Source organism: Budorcas taxicolor, chromosome 1, assembly GCF_023091745.1.
Source record: "Budorcas taxicolor isolate Tak-1 chromosome 1, Takin1.1, whole genome shotgun sequence".
NCBI classification, from domain to species: domain Eukaryota; kingdom Metazoa; phylum Chordata; class Mammalia; order Artiodactyla; family Bovidae; genus Budorcas; species Budorcas taxicolor.
The window spans coordinates 102,027,907-102,044,695 of NC_068910.1; the positions used below are offsets into that span (position 1 = coordinate 102,027,907).

Genomic DNA, 16,789 nt, shown 5'->3' on the forward strand with positions numbered 1-16,789 from the left:
AGAATCTGCCTGCAATGTGGGAGACCTGGGTTCGATCTCTAGGTTGGGATGATCCCCTGGAGAAGGGAAAGGCTACCCACTCCAGTATTCTGGCCCGGAGAATTCCATGGACTAGAGTCGGACACAACTGAGTGACTTTCACTTTCACTTTCCAGTATTCTTGCCTGGGACATTTCATGGACAGAGAAGCCCGGTGGGCTACAGTCCTTGGGGTTGCAAAGAGTCGGACAGGACTGAAGTAACTTCACAGGTGCTAGAATGTAAGCTTCCTGGGGAGACAGATTTCTGACCATTTATTCACTGCACTTTATTGCAATGAATAATAAGTCTAAATGTTGAGAGTCCCTAAACAGAGTCCCTAACAGAGGAAATAGAGTCCTAGTACATAACAAGTGTCTAATATGAGTCAAATTAATCAAAGAAAGACTAGCTCCATCTTTCACTTTAGCAGCTTCATGATAGCCAAACTCAGTGGATGTTTTTGTGTTTCTATGTCTTTTTACACATTGCTTCCCCTGCCCAGAATGTGTTATTTTTCCTCTTTCTAACCATCATCACCCATTCTCACTAGTCAAAATTCCACTTACATTTAAGTTTCTCACCTATATGCTGGCTTCTGTCCTCTTTCTCTGGTATCACATCAGCTGTTGCCATTCTTTGAGTGTGTGTATGTGTCGCGGTCTCCACCCTTCTCCAAAGTCCTGCATTCCGCCTATCATCAAGCCCTTTGGATCTACCACCGAAAGAGCTCCAGAATCTGTTCTCCCCTCTTTTACCGATAATGTCCTATCCTCTGTCACTGTAATAACCTCCTAATGATCTCACATCATAGGTCTTTGATCTTTACAATGTATTTTTCACACAGTAGGCCTATTTGTGTCAAATCGTGTCACTCCTCTGTCCAAACCATATGCTGAGTTCCTCCTTGTCTGACAATAAAATCCAAAGTCTCTCGCACGGCCAGCATGGACCTACTTGATTTTGTAGTCAACTCCCTCTCAGGCATAAGGTTTCACCCCTTCCCTGCTGGATCACTCTGTTTCAGCCACAGCAGCCTCCTTGACACGCTTTAATTATACCACCACCCTCAATCTCACAGTTCATATTCTTTCTGTTCTCTCAGTCTGCGATGCTGTATCCTCGAGTATTCTCTATGCCTGGCTACTCATTTCAAACAAGTGGCTACAAAAGTGAGAACTTATCTCTGGTTACCCTATTGAAATGTCGTTTCGTCAAGCCACCTATAGTCTTCCATTCTGTCTTTGTTTTTCTTTATAATAATTATCGTCAGCTTACCTTTCATGTGTCTGTGTGATTATTTACTCTCTGTTTTCTTTCAAGGAGAGCATAAGCTCCATTAAAACACTGATGACTTTACTGTTATTCTTCCCATGGAGAAAGTGGTCCCCAGGAAATAGAAGAGTGCCTGGCTCTCGGTGGATTTCTATTGAATAAATGAATGACTGTCTAACATTAAGCTTACACAAACATATTTCCATTCTTATGATTAAGATTTATCAAGGTCAGGAAACCTTGACTTCTGCACCGTTATCATAACGGTAGTACTAGAAAACAAGTTTATAACATATATGTACTTAATAAATATTTGTTTTACTTAGCAGGTGACAACTATGTAAGCACTTATTAAGTGCCAATATAATCTGTTAAGAAACTAAGCAATACTGTAAGAAAGATACTATTATCATCTCAATTTAGACATGACATAACTGAGACTTAACACAGTGACCAGTATGAATGAAAAGCATAGTATGATAATAATACATATTTTTATTAAAACATGTCTCTTAATATACAGATGGATCATATACTTTCCATTTAAACAAATAGTGAAAGGAATTGAAGTCAATTGTCTAAAACTGTTACAGAACTATAGTACCTAAAAAAGTGTGGAATAATATTGGCAAAACTTTACTCCACATGGAATACCATATTTATCATAGATAATAGCCAGCAGGCTCATTTACAATATAGTCAGTTGACTTTTGTCATTAATTATATTTATTGAATTTCGAAAGAGTAAAACAAATTACACTTGTCAGAGACTGTGGTGACCTTAAATAAATTTGAAAAATCTCTAGACTAGTGAAATAAGAATAGAAAATAGATAAATCTTGAATTTAAAATACACTTCTATTATTTTATAAGAAAAAAACCATATATCCCAATGACATTTTTTGTTAACTTTAGCAGAATAATATTCGTTTACTGCTTCCCAAGTGCCACGCACTGTTACAATTGTTTTAAAATGGATAGTCTACTTTTGTTCACGTATCTAGAAAGAGTTTACTATGATTTTTCGCATTTTAGAGTTGTGTGAATTTGATCATAGGCTCTTAAACCTCCTATTAACTAGCAAAGGTAGGCTTCAAACCTAGGACCTGCCTGTATCTAGAGCTTAGACACTAAGATAGCTGGCCTTCCTAAGATACTAAATGGATAAATGATTTAAAATGTTCCTATAAAACAGGGTTGCCACCCAGTAACCAAAGATGTGTCCGCAGCTTTAAAATTGTTGCTATAAAGCAGGTTACATTTCAGAAAACTGCTTTCAGGAATTACACATATTGTGTTAAAAAATAAACTGAGTTATCTGAAAATGTGTAAAACTCAGCATATGTTCCACAGTGACACGAGTTAATTTCATTTCCGTCACTGTGAGTGCTCCACAGGTATATCATAAATTGCTATGAATTACCGTGTCTGTGACCCATTATCATAGCAGGAAATTACATGAATCTCACAACTGGTATGAAATGTACTGCTGTCACTGCTATGCATTAATTTCTAAGTAGTTGACCGTTTGTAATAATTCTGTAAATGTCCATTTTAACACAGTTTTCAGTCTAGACAAGTTAAGCCAATGTGCGTGGAATTTTACCCCACGTTTTCAAGCAGTTATACTGAATTCTAAAATTACCTTTTTATTGGGCAATTTCATATTAAATATGTTTCCAAGAATTGGAAACATGATAGTCTCATTGTTTTACTCCCTGACATTAAAGGGGAATTTAAAGTATGAAAAGTGTAGTTATTTGACTATATAGCAACAGAAAGAGTGAAAATTTTCTGATAAATATAAACAATTTCCTCCAACTTTATGGAACAGATAAAAAGTTAATTGATTTTTAAACTATTTTGGCTTTCTCTTTATGAAAGTAATTTTCAGACTAATGGTAAATTTTTTCATGGTTATACTTCTAAAAATAACATTTTGCAATTATGTTTCTTTTACATTATAAATAGAAATATTTCACCATTAAAATCAAACCTCTACAGTGAAAATTTTACTTTTCCTGTCTTTCATTACATTGGTACTTTTCCCCTCACAGGAAAAGTAAATTCAAATAGCAGGTTTAATTGAAAACTTTTGACAGTGAAGAATGTAGATATGACCTTCCCATGGTATATTTTATATTTTAATGTATCATATCTTTTGCAAGCTCATTCTTCTGGCTGGAAATTCACTTTTTGATAGATCTTTAAGCATTTTGCGTTATTTTGGAAAGTTTTTTTCCTTGCCACCCACCATCTCTCAAACTTTAAGATTGTTTTTCATCTTTCAAAAAATTTTATTATACATTTCAAAATCTTTATCATAAATTTACTAACACACATTTTGTAGAAATTCATTTCCTGATTCTTTTTTTAATTTTTATTTTTACAAAACTCTTATAGACATGGTATATGCCTTATATTTAATTGGTTAAGGTCACTCTTTAACACATAGTTAACCAGAGTATTTATTTTTAAAAATCAATGCCTTCTGCACCCCAAAGCATACTTCTAAGCTTTGTTAGTTATGTGAGTTTAACATTTAGCTCATCACGTGATATCTGATTTTAGTAAATCTGTATGAGGTATTTAGTTTTAGGCACAGAGCAAAATGCTTGGTGGGGCTTCCCTTGTGGCTCAGCTAGTAAAGAAACTGCCTGCAATGCAGGAGACCTGGTTTCGATCCCTGAGTTGGGAAGATGCCTTGGAGAAGGGAAAGGCTACCCACTCCAGTATTCTGGCCTGGAGAATTCCATGGAGTGTATATATATAGTCCATGGGGTCACAAAGAGTCAGACACAACTGAGCAACTTTCACTTTCACTTAAATGTTTGGAAGAGAAAAATAAGTCAAACCAGAAACCATGAAGGCGAGAAAGAATAATGAGCAAAGAAATAAATGAAAATGCATATAACATACAAATGGATACAAAATAAAAATGGATATAACAATGGATTTAACATAAATATGGTATGTTCCTTAAAGATAGTACCTTTCCTATCTTCTTCATTAAAATATTATCAATATAGAGTTTGGTTCCGTTAAGTTCAGTTCAGTTCAGTCACTCAGTCGTGTTCGACTCTTTGCGACCCCATGAATTGCAGCACGCTAGGCCTCCCTGGCCATCACCAACTCCCAGAATTCACTCAGACTCACGTCCATCGAGTCGGCGATGCCATCCAGCCATCTCATCCTCTGTCGTCCCCTTCTCCTCCTGCCCCCAATCCCTCCAGCATCAGAGTCTTTTCCAATGAGTCAACTCTTCACATGAGGTGGCCAAAATACTGGAGTTTCAGCTTTAGCATCAGTCCTTCCAGTGAAGACCCAGGACTGATCTCCTGTAGAATGGACTGGTTAGATCTCCTTGCAGTCCAAGGGACTCTCAAGAGTCTTCTCCAACACCACAGTTCAAAAGCATCAATTCTTCAGTGCTCAGCTTTCTTTATAGTCCCACTCTCACATCCATACATGACCACTGGAAAAACCATAGCCTTGACTAGACGGACCTTTGTTGGCAAAGCAATGTCTCTGCTTTTTTTTATGGATGTGAGAGTGGGACTATAAAGAAAGCTGAGCACTGAAGAATTGATGCTTTTGAACTGTGGTGTTGGAGAAGACTCTTGAGAGTCCCTTGGACTGCAAGGAGATCTATCTAGTTTGGTCATAACTTTCCTTCCAAGAAGTAAGCATCTTTTCATTTCATGGCTGCAGTCACCATCTGCAGTGATTTTGGAGCCCCCCAAAACAAAGTCTGACACTGTTTCCCCATCTATTTGCCATGAAGTGATGGGACCAGATGCCATGATCTTCGTTTTCTGAATGTTGAGCTTTAAGCTAATTTTTTCACTCTCCTCTTTCACTTTCATCAAGAGGCTTTTTAGCTACTCTTCACTTTCTGCCGTAAGGTTGGTGTCATCTGCATGGCTGAGGTTATTGATATTTCTCTGGGCTATCTTGATTCCAGCTTGTGCTTCTTCCAGCCCAGCATTTCTCATGATGTACTCTGCACAGAAGTTAAATAAGCAGAGTGACAATATACAGCCTTGACGTACTCCTTTTCCTATTTGGAACTAGTCTGTTGTTCCATGTCCAGTTCTAACTGTTGCTTCCTGACCTGCAAACAGGTTTCTCAAAAGGCAGGTCAGGTGGTCTGGTATTCCCATCTCTTTCAGAATTTTCCACAGTTTACTGTGATGTACACACAATAAACATAACCCTATGTTAAACGCTTTGACATAGTCAGTAAAGCAGAAATAGATGTTTTTCTGGAACTCTTGCTTTTTCAACGATCCAGTGAATGTTGGCAATTTGATCTCTGGTTCCTCTGCCTTTTCTAATACCAGCTTAAACATCTGGAAGTTCACAATTCACGTATTGCTGAACCTGGCTTGAAGAATTTTGAGCATTACTTTACTAGCGTGTGAGATGAGTGCAATTGTGTGGCAGTCTGAGCATTCTTTGGCATTTCTTTCTTTGGGATTGGAATGAAAACTGACCTTTTCCAGTCCTGTGGCCACTGCTGAGTTTTCCAAATTTGCTGGCATATTGAGTGCAGCACTTTCACAGCATCATCCTTCAGGATTTAAAATAGCTCAACTGGAATTTCATCACCTCCACTAGCTTTGTTCGTAGTGATGCTTTCTAAGGCCCACTTGACTTCATATTCCAGGATGTCTGGCTCTAGGTGAATGATCACACCATCGTGATTATCTGGGTCGTGAAGATCTTTTTTGTACAGCTCTTCCATGTATTCTTGCCACCTCTTCTTAATATCTTCTGCTCCTGTTAGGTCCATACCATTTCTGTCCTTTATCGAGCCCATCTTTGCATGAAATATTCCCTTGGTATCTCTAATTTTCTTGAAGAGAGCTTGGTAGGTAGTAGTTATTCAATAAATATTAATCAGATGTTCTTGAAATCAGATATGTGGAATCTAATGAAAACACTATTTTTTTACAAAAGAAACATGAAAGAAACATTTATTTACATACATGTATCTTTAATTTTTTTTCTGTTGTTGTTTGCAGTGTTTCAGTACAAACGGGAATCTTTCTGAAATGTTTTAGTAGTCACAAAATTATAGTATAATGAGCTGTGTTCCTTTCTGCATGTGTAGCTGTATCATATATAAATTCATAAGCAAAAAATATATTTCTTTATAATCTTTGGGATATGTTCAATGGTCATACATTCAGCAGAGGTGATCTTCTTCAGAATTCTCTTCTGGAACTTGCAGAGGTCTTTCTGAATCCCCTCTTTCTCCTTCTCTTTGGAGAACCAACTCCCAGTCTGGAGCAAACCATGTGCCTCTTTTCAGGAGTTTTTCATGGTAGCAAATGAAATGAAGTCACTCAGTCATGCCCAACTCTTTGCAAACCCATGGACTGTAGCCTACCAGGCTCCTCAGTCCACGGGATTTTCCAGGCAAGAGTACTGGAGTGGGTTGCCATTTCCTTCTCCAGGGGATCTTCCCAAACCAGGGATCGAACCTTTACTTCAGCAAATGAAGTAAAGATATATCATCTGACATTCCCAAATTTGCCCAGTCCTTTCTTTTTAAGTAACTGTCCACCTCCTGGCTGCTCAGTGCCCCAAATTCCAGTCATACTGGAACCCTGCTCCTTACACAGGTTCTGTCCTCACGGGTCTTCCTGTTTGCTCACACTCTTTCTTTCAGTGAACCCTCCTATTTCTACCTGTAGAGATTCTAATCATCCTACCTTTCCATTTCTTCTTCTTTAGTGATTTTCCAGAACCCCCTTCCACCAGTAATCCTTTATTTCCCCACAGCTTCTTGCAACACCTCAAATGGACCACGTATCATCGTCTGCCTTGCGTAATACTCATGCCCTTCCTTCCAGCACCAATTTCTGGATAGCAAAAATCACATTCTACTTATTGTTTTACCATCTGCTGCTTCTAACCTTGGCTTTGCATATAGAAACATTCAATAAATGCATGTGGAATCAAATTAAACCACTATTATGCTGCTGCTGCTGCTAAGTCGCTTCAGTCATGTCCAACTCTGTGCGACCCCATAGACGGCAGCCCACCAGTCTCCCCCGTCCCTGGGATTCTCCAGGCAAGAATACTGGAGTGGGTTGCCATTTCCTTCACCAATGCATGAAAGTGAAAATGAACATGAAGTCACTCAATTGTGTCCGACTCTTAGCAACATCATGGACAGCTGCTGCTGTAACAGGTTGGGCTGCCATCTATGGGGTCGCACAGAGTCGGACACGACTGAGGCGACTTAGCAGCAGCAGCAGCAGCTGTCCATGAGGTCACTAAGAGTCGGACACGACTGAGCGACTTCATGGAGTGCAAACCACTGTTATAGAGGCATCTTAAAAAAATTACAAACCATTTCAGAAATCACAGTAGGAGACTACCAAATTATAGTGAACTCTAAAAACTGCAGCATATCTAAAACCAGTTGTCTTGCATTCACACCAAGAGAGATATGTGACTGAAGGTAGCCCTCCCACACACACTGTTTACATTTTTTTGTAATGCACACATTTTGCATTTACCACCAGATGTGAGATAGAAAAGCAATATGATTAGACTTATGCTGTTTATTATAATAATCTTACAAATCTTTGTGGGAGGTAGAAGATGAGGTTATTCAGGTGAGCTTCTACATAAGGCACATCTGGGCCTCAGCAAATCGGGCATCAACAACACATGGGATGAGGGCTGAGCAATAGGGCCTTCGATAGAAACAGAGGCAAACTATCTGGAAAGATAGACGTAGAAACAGTTTCTGAGGAGATTCAGAAGTCTTGGGAAGGAGAAGGTAGAGAAAATTGAGAAAGTAGTATTGAAATATATGCGCTGCTGCTGCTGCTGCTGTTGCTGCTGCTAAGTCGCTTCAGTCGTGTCTGACTCTCTGCGACCCTGTAGATGGCACCCTACCAGGCTCCTCCGTCCCTGGGATTCTCCAGGCAAGAATGCTGGAGTGGGTTGCCATTTCCTTCTTCAATGCATGAAAGTGAAAAGTGAAAGTGAAGTTGCTCAATCGTGTCCGACTCTTCGCGACCCCATGGACTGCAGCCCACCAGGCTCCTCCGTCCATGGGAGTTTCCAGGCAAGAGTACTGGAGTGGGGTGCCATACCCTTCTCCAGATATATATGCTACGATGTGTAAAATAGATGACTAGTGGGAGACTACTGTATAACACAGGGAGCCCAGACTGGCACTCTGTGAAAACCTAGAGGGGTAGGATAGTGGGCAGAAGGGAGGCTCAATAGGAAGGGGATATATAATTATGACTGTTTCACATTGATGTACTGAGGTCTGTCTAGTCAAAGCTATGGTTTTTCCAGTAGTTATGTATGGATGTGAGAGTTGGACTATAAAGAAAGCTGAGAGCCAAAGAATTGATGCTTTTGAACTGTGGTGTTGGAGAAGACTCTTGAGAGTCCCTTGGACTGCAAGGAGAACCAACCAGTCGACTTTTGAGAGTCCCTTGGACTGCAAAGAGATTCAACCAGTCCATCCTGAAGGAAATCAGTCCTAAATATTCATTGGAAGGACTGATGCTGAAGCTGAAGCTACAATTCTTTGGCCACCTGATGTGAAGAACTGATTCATTTGAAAAGACCCTGATGCTGGGAAAGACTGAAGGCAGGAGAAGGGGATGACAGAGGATGAGCAGTTGGATAGCATCACTGACTCAATGGACAAGAGTTTGAATAAACTCTGGGAGTTGGTGAAGGACAGGGAGGCCTGGTGTGCTGCAGTCCATGGGGTTGCAGAATCAGACACGACTGAGTGACTGAACTGAACTGAACTGCAGAAACCAACATAACACTATAAAGCAATTATCCTCCAATATAAAAAAAAGGAAGTCTTGGAAGCTGATAGTGGAATATGCTGCCAGGTGAAGTTGAGGGCAAAATTTGTCCAAAGGGCATAGAACATTGGTTCCCAACCTTAGGGAGTCGCCTACTCAAATCCGAATATCCTAGGGAATGTAAAATGAAATATTTTGCATAGACACCTATGAAATAGTATTTTTTAAAGGGTCTCTGGTTGATGCTTAGCCAAAAATAAGAACCTCTGATGTAAGGAAATTTGACAGACTGTAGTCAGAAATGTGGGATGTTTTTCCACAGATGCAAAGATGTGGCAACAGCCCTGAGATCGCAATACTGTACCACTAAACCAGCCCCAACATGGAGGAGAATTACTAAAATCAAAGGCCTAGAATGGTGAAGCTGAGGCTGCCCTTGTTCTTGCCTCAGTCTAAGGGTAGCAGGAACTGAGAAATCCTGAGGCTGAAGATGGAAGTATATGTGGCTGTAAAGTGCTGAGTAAAGACAGAGAATCCAAAGTAGGCACTGATGGGGACCCAAGGACCCCCACACATGCTCAAACTTTCAGAAGACATTGCCTTGAATAGCCAGCATCTTGTTCTAACTACAGAATGTACCAGGGCCTACCCAATACCCAAACAGAGATGATACATTTTCCTGGTCCTAACTCTTTCTCTTATCCTCCGAAGTCAGTTCAGTCACTCAGTTATGTCTGACTCTTTACGACCCCATGGAGTGCAGCATGCCAGGCTTCCCTGTCCATCACCAAATCCCGGAGCTTGCTCAAACTCATGCCCAGCCAGTTGGTGATGCCGTCCAACCCTCTTGTCCTCTGCTGTCCCCTTCTCCTCCTGCCCTCAATCTTTCCCAGCACCAGGGTCTTTTCCAATCAGTCAGTTCTTTGCATCAGGCAGCCAAACTATTGGAGTTTCAGCTTTAGCATCAGTCCTTCCAACGAATATTTAGGACTGATTTCCTTTAGGATAGACTAGTTGGATCTCTTTGCAGTCCAAGGGACCCTCAAGAGTCTTCTCCAATACCACAGTTCAAAAGCATCAGTTATTCTGCTCTCAGCTTTCCTTATGGTCCAACTCTCTCATCCATACATGACTACTGGAAAAACCACAGCTTTGACTGGATGGACCTTTGTCAGCAAAGTAATATCTCTGCTTTTTAATATGGCTTTCCTCAATAATAATCTCTGGTCTTTCTTTCCTTTCCTGGTTTTCCATCTCTTTTCTGTATACTGTACTCAAACTGAGACATTGTCCTCTCTATTTTCAACAAGATATTTGTAATACCATTATCAAATTTCTGCTAATTACTTAGGAGTTAAAGGTGGGTGGGAGGATGGATAGTAGTCATTATCATTAAGATTACTGGATATGCTGTTTCAGGCACTTACCTTCTGGGCATCATTATCTTTAGACTTTGGCCTGCACCTTGTTGCTGATGCTGAATTTTCAATATCAAATCCTCATCTTATCTCTCCTCAGTCCTCTGGTTATAAATGTATTTCTCTGATTTGACCCCAAATCATCACCAACAAAGTGCCCCAAACCCCCAGATTCTATTTCTCATTTGTCTCAACTCTTTTATTTTACTCTACCTTTTAATATAATACTATTACATGTGTGTGTGTGTGTGTGTGTATATATATTTTTGAGGCCTATTGGCTAAGAAAATGCTATTTAATAATAGATGGAAATATAGTGAGTTTGTTACATACATCTGGGTCTGACATTTGCCAGTGACATCTTCCTGTAAGTGATTATGCCTTGCCGAGCTTATGCTGATGTGTGATAAGTGTTCAAATATTTCTAGGATGAACACTGCATTTTGAAACAGCTATGATATGTGCAAAAGGAATAACATGTAAGAGTAGAAACAGGAGAGGAGAAAGAATGACATCAATCAACTTTAATATCACTTACAGTTATTAAGAGGACTTCCCTGGTGGCTTAGAGGGTAAAGCATCTGCCTGCAATGCACGAGACCCGGGTTGGATCCCTGGGTTGGGAAGATCCCCTGGAGAAGGAAATGGCAACTGACTCCAGCACTCTTGCCTGGAAAATTCCATGGAGGGAGGAGCCTGGTAGGCTACAGTCCATGGAACCACAGAGTCGGACATGACTGAGTGACTTCACTTTCACTTTTCACTTTCGTAGTTATTAAGGGCAGCATTAGTCACATTAGCATTTTCTAAAGTGCAGAACTATGTGCTTCTTATTCACCATTGAAATATAAATGTAGTATTACAAACATAAGAATATTGGTATCATTTTCTTTTTTAATATCATCTGCAAATTGCTACGAAATGATTTAAACTGTATAAAGTAAATCACGAAGGTTTTTCTCACTTTCTAAATATTTAAGTTAGCCTATGCACTAACTGTATCACAGGTTCTCCCTCTTTTAAAGAAAATGTAAACACTTCCTCCTACTCTCTATTAGCAAGTAGCAAAAAGTGTATCCAAGAGAGTAATTAATGTTAACAATGAGTATAAATCTTTTATTACTATAATTGAGGTTCATTAGAATGAGTTATTAGGTTAAATGCTGATTAATTGTTAAAAATATGTTTTCCCTCAAAATACATATTTGACTCAGTGACAAGAAGCTGTGCTATCTAAAAAATATAAATTGAATCACATCTTACACTGTATTTTGTTGATAAGGAGGCTCATGGTGCTAATGTTACAAGGAATAGAATTCTGAGTCATCCTTCTAGGGAAAAGAAGTCTGGGCAAATGTTTTTCTTACAGTTGTAATAATCTGGAAAAAAAAAAAGAGAAATTCAACTCTGGTCTCTGTGGTCTAATGATAAACATTTATATAGTAAGAATCTGGGAGCCAGGCTGTTCCTGGAATTATCGATGTTGAAGAATTTGAGCTTTAGAAGGGATTCGTGTTCTTACTAGTCACTAGTTCTGTGTCTGCGTTATTAGTTCTGTTCTTACTAGTTCTGTTTCCCTTTCTGCTGGACAGTGTTACTGCTGGACACCCCTTGAAGAGATTCTTCCTTAGGATTAGAAAAATGAAGCGATAAATGCTTTGTACCTCCCAATTTTATATGTCACTAATTCTAATTCACCCATTTTCTTTGTTCACATTGGCCTCGGCACAATGACTATGATAGTATATTACCTCTAATAACTTATGAATGTAGACAGTAGTTCTTGGAGTATGGAGATTGGGTAAAATGAGTATTCTTTTAAATTATAAAATGTAAGAATTACAACAGCACTTTAATGATTTCTGTTGCTGCCGTTGCAAAACTGCTTTTTTAGGAATTTTATTTCCATTCTCGAGTCCTCAGCAATTTCCTAGGTGGCTCAGTGATAAAGAATCTGCCTACCAAGCAGGAGATGTGGGTTTGATCCCTGGATCTGGAAGATCCCCTGGAGGAGGAAATGGCCACCACTCCAGAATTCTTACTTGAGAAATCCCATGGACAGGGAGTCTTGGTGGCTACATACTCTATGGGGTTACAAAAGGACAGGACTGAGCAACTAAACAAGTCTTCAGCAGACGCTAGAGTTAGAGATCTACTGTTTTTTTGCAAATGGTCTGAGATGGCAAGTCACCATCACTTACAGGCAATTTGGTTTTCATTACAAATTAATGAAGTGATAATTGCTCTCTGCAACCTTTCTATGCACAGAGCATGCTGGTGCTGTTTGCATTATCTTCTTGCAATTTGTACCTCTGCATTCAAGGGCTTGTGATAGCTTGCCAAATTAGCATTCAAAGGGAAATGTTAGACTACATTGATATCTCCATAATTAAAATCATATTTTACATCGAATTGTGAAAATCTTTACATGGTGTCATTTCTGTGTCATTTCTGTATGGTGTCTAACAAAATGCTGTCCAGAGCAGGAGAAAATTGCAACTGATTCATCAAATTACAAACTTATCTATTCTGATAAGAAAATTCTGACCTAAAATTTTTGAAGTCAGTTGGCTAATTTTCAAATAGGCCTATCATCTAACATTCTGTAAAATGCCCACAGAAAGCATTTATTCTCTGGAGTTTTTGTTAGCTCTATACTTTACAGTGCCATCATAGAATCAATGTAATATTAATAAAGATGCAACATAATAATACTGTTTAACATTACAATTTTTTTGAGCTTCAACTCAGTTCACAGGTTTTAAATTTTCTGATATTAAAGTTATACATTAATTTCGGTTTTGAATACGACTTTACTTTTATAGGCACCTCAGTGTAAAATCCTCAGAAATGAGACTCTCATATATACTTTTGTTCTTAAAAGCTGTCCATATAATATATTTATAGAGTGGTTGTTTGAAAATGATAAACTGGTGATTATTAAAAATACATTATGAGTATTTTCTTGTATATTATTCTAGGGTTTTCTACAATAACAAAATGGGTTCCTTTGTTGGATGTTAGGCATGACAATAAAGACAAGCCAATTTTGCTTCCAGAAAATTAATGCTTCTCAAATATTCCAGACCCTGGATGATCCAAGTTACTGTAATAAGTGGTGCTGTTTAATTATTTGCTTTTGGTTTGTTCTTAGATTGGTAGGAGAGCTAATGAGACTGAAGAATTTTAAAACTGTGTTTCTCACATTGGTAGTGGGGAAGGGTGCAGCTTGGATTTGATAATCCAAACACTTTAATGTAAATAATTATTTTTTTGGCTAATGAGGTTCAAAGGCCAGATAAATGCCATATTTCTTTACTTTTGGTTATTGTGAATTTAAAGAAATAGCATTTTTATCTCACTTTGTAACTAGAAGTTGTGGATTGGATTTTCTATGTGTATTTAATAAATATAAGTAGAAAATACATTAATATTTTTTAAATGCCATTGATTTAGTTAAAATTATTTAAAACTTATTTCTTATGAAAATAAGTAAATCTCTTAATGGAGAAGATTTTAGGAACCCATTTATAATGGGCATCACAAGGATTTCATTTATTTATTTACAAAGTTAAAATATATTCTCTAATATGAACTTTATTATTTCCTTGAATTATTACTAAATATATTATTAAAAATATAATTTTTATGCATTGTATTCATCTTTTATTCCCAAAAAGTGAAGTTGTGTGCTGCATATTATAATGGATATAAAGAACTCTAAAATCTAACAAATGTATTTGAAACAATGTTAAACTAATCTAATGATGTATCGTGAATTAAATCTAAAACTGAAAAAGATATTTAATAAGTGTTATACGAAACAGAAAGTGTCTTAAGCACGTTAAGGTTATGGGAGGCATCACAGAGAAATGAGCAGAGACCAATGCTCTTTTTTTATACCATAACAAAAGAAGATCCAACATTTCTTTTGAAAACATAAAAAAGAGTTCACAGAGATAAGAACAGTATGTGCATAAGTGAAACTTATAATTCTCTAATCTCAATTCAGACTTTTAGAAAAAAATAAATGTAAGTTGGGAATAGTCTTTGAATACCAGCTGAAGAGTTTGAAGTTCTTACATGAGTAATGGGGAGCCATAGAAGATTAGAACTCTAATATGACATGGAAAACGATGTACTTTCCTAGCAGCAATAAGATAACTAGGCCTGGTATAAATAGAGTGTAGACATAGGCGTAACAGTTAAATAGAATAATAGTTTTAGAATCATAAATAACACAAACAATGTGATGCTAACTTGAAAGCTTCTCAAAACCTGTCTAAGGATCAAAGAAGCAGTGCTTAACTTTTCTAAAAAGTCTTGAAATTTTTGAGTGTATTTACAATGAAAAAAAGTTTTATTATTATTACCATCATAGCCCAAACTGCTATAACAACAACTTAAGTAGCCGTGTATTTCTTTCATGTGGAAAATTTAATGTGGATAAAAGATATTAAGAATTGAAATGTTCACTATACTTAAATCCTCTGTTCTACATGTATAACTATTTGTTGGATTTTGGGGAGATGGGATGGAGACATGTTCACGTTTTTACTTCAGAAATTCAAAGTTCTCCATCATGTATTTCTTGAAATGACCAAGTATGTTAATAATGTCATGCATAAGGATACCTGGTAATGAAATAATTTAGATTCACTTTCTTTGTGATATACTGATTTTACCCAAGTCTGGCCCAAATTGGGGAAAGTTTAATAAAGAGAAGTGCCAGGCAGTGGTATTTTTATTTTTCTTTTTAAAGAGCAAACCAAAAAAAAAAATCCCCTAAAATATACAACAAAATAATTTTTATCATGTTATTAGAGATGACTGATTTAACATTTTTATCCTAGGATGTTTGTCTAGGTCCAATCAATTGCTAAGCAACTTCTTCCTGAATATCACACAAACTCCAGTAAAATTCAAATGTGTTCATCAAAATTTTGAATTATTTTGTGTCAAAGAACTCAGAGAACCTTGTGAATAATAAAAACTGCAAATAAGAATGTGACAGAGTTGCTGTACATCGTGATCTTTAATGAGCAACAGTGAAGTTTTGTATTTTTGCTTGTTTTGTATTTTCTGTGATGTCATTAACACCTTCATCTTGTATTCACAATTATTCATCATGCTTAACTCATTAATTCTGTCTTTCTTTTTTTCTTCTTCTTTCATTCTTCAAGTGGGAAGAGATCAGTGGTGTTGATGAACATTACACACCTATCCGGACTTACCAGGTGTGCAATGTCATGGATCATAGTCAAAATAATTGGCTGAGGACAAACTGGATCCCCAGGAACTCAGCTCAGAAGATCTATGTGGAGCTAAAGTTCACTCTCCGGGACTGCAATAGCATTCCACTGGTTTTGGGAACTTGCAAGGAGACTTTCAATCTGTATTACATGGAATCTGATGACGATCATGGAGTCAAATTCCGAGAACACCAGTTTACAAAGATTGACACCATTGCAGCTGATGAAAGTTTCACACAAATGGATCTCGGGGACCGTATTCTTAAACTCAACACTGAGGTCAGAGAAGTAGGTCCTGTCAACAAAAAGGGATTTTATTTGGCTTTTCAAGATGTTGGTGCTTGTGTTGCCTTAGTGTCTGTGAGAGTGTACTTCAAAAAGTGCCCGTTTACAGTGAAGAATTTGGCTATGTTTCCAGACACAGTACCCATGGATTCCCAATCTCTGGTGGAAGTTAGAGGTTCTTGTGTTAACAATTCTAAGGAGGAAGATCCTCCTAGGATGTACTGCAGTACAGAAGGTGAATGGCTTGTACCCATCGGCAAGTGCTCCTGCAATGCTGGCTATGAAGAAAGAGGTTTCATGTGTCAAGGTAAGAGTCTTCTCTATTTTCCCTAGAGTGGTACTTCTTACTTGTGAATTTATGGTAGAGTAATTGAAATAAATGAAACCACATTTCACTTAGCAGCAAAATGTGGCTCAAACTAAACAGAGACTATTTATAGACTAAATTTATCCCACCTGATGTGTTGATTCATAATTTTGTGCAAATATTAGCATATTTGATTATGTGGTGCTAACCTACATACTACTAGACCAACTGAAAGGGGAAAAAAAACCTCTGTCTCTTTTATGTAGAGGGAAGAAATGGCATTGGAAGAACTAAGCTAATCTGATTCTAACAGAATTAGATTCTCCACTGACTATTTATGGTTGTGCTCGTCAATCTCAGAGTAATACACAATTCATTGCTATAAGATATATTAATAGTGTCTCTTCAGTGATCTGTGCATAAAATATGGATTTA

General features: G+C 37.7%; 1 protein-coding gene across 1 annotated transcript in view; it reads left to right on the top strand.

Annotated features, from left to right (window-relative positions):
• Positions 1–16,789, top strand: part of EPHA3 (EPH receptor A3) — a 405,932-nt gene that overhangs the window by 107,081 nt on the left and 282,062 nt on the right. Inside the window, exon 3 of the mRNA XM_052649018.1 lies at positions 15,694–16,354. Coding sequence (XP_052504978.1) covers positions 15,694–16,354 — 661 coding nt within the window. The remainder of the gene's footprint in view (positions 1–15,693; positions 16,355–16,789) is intronic.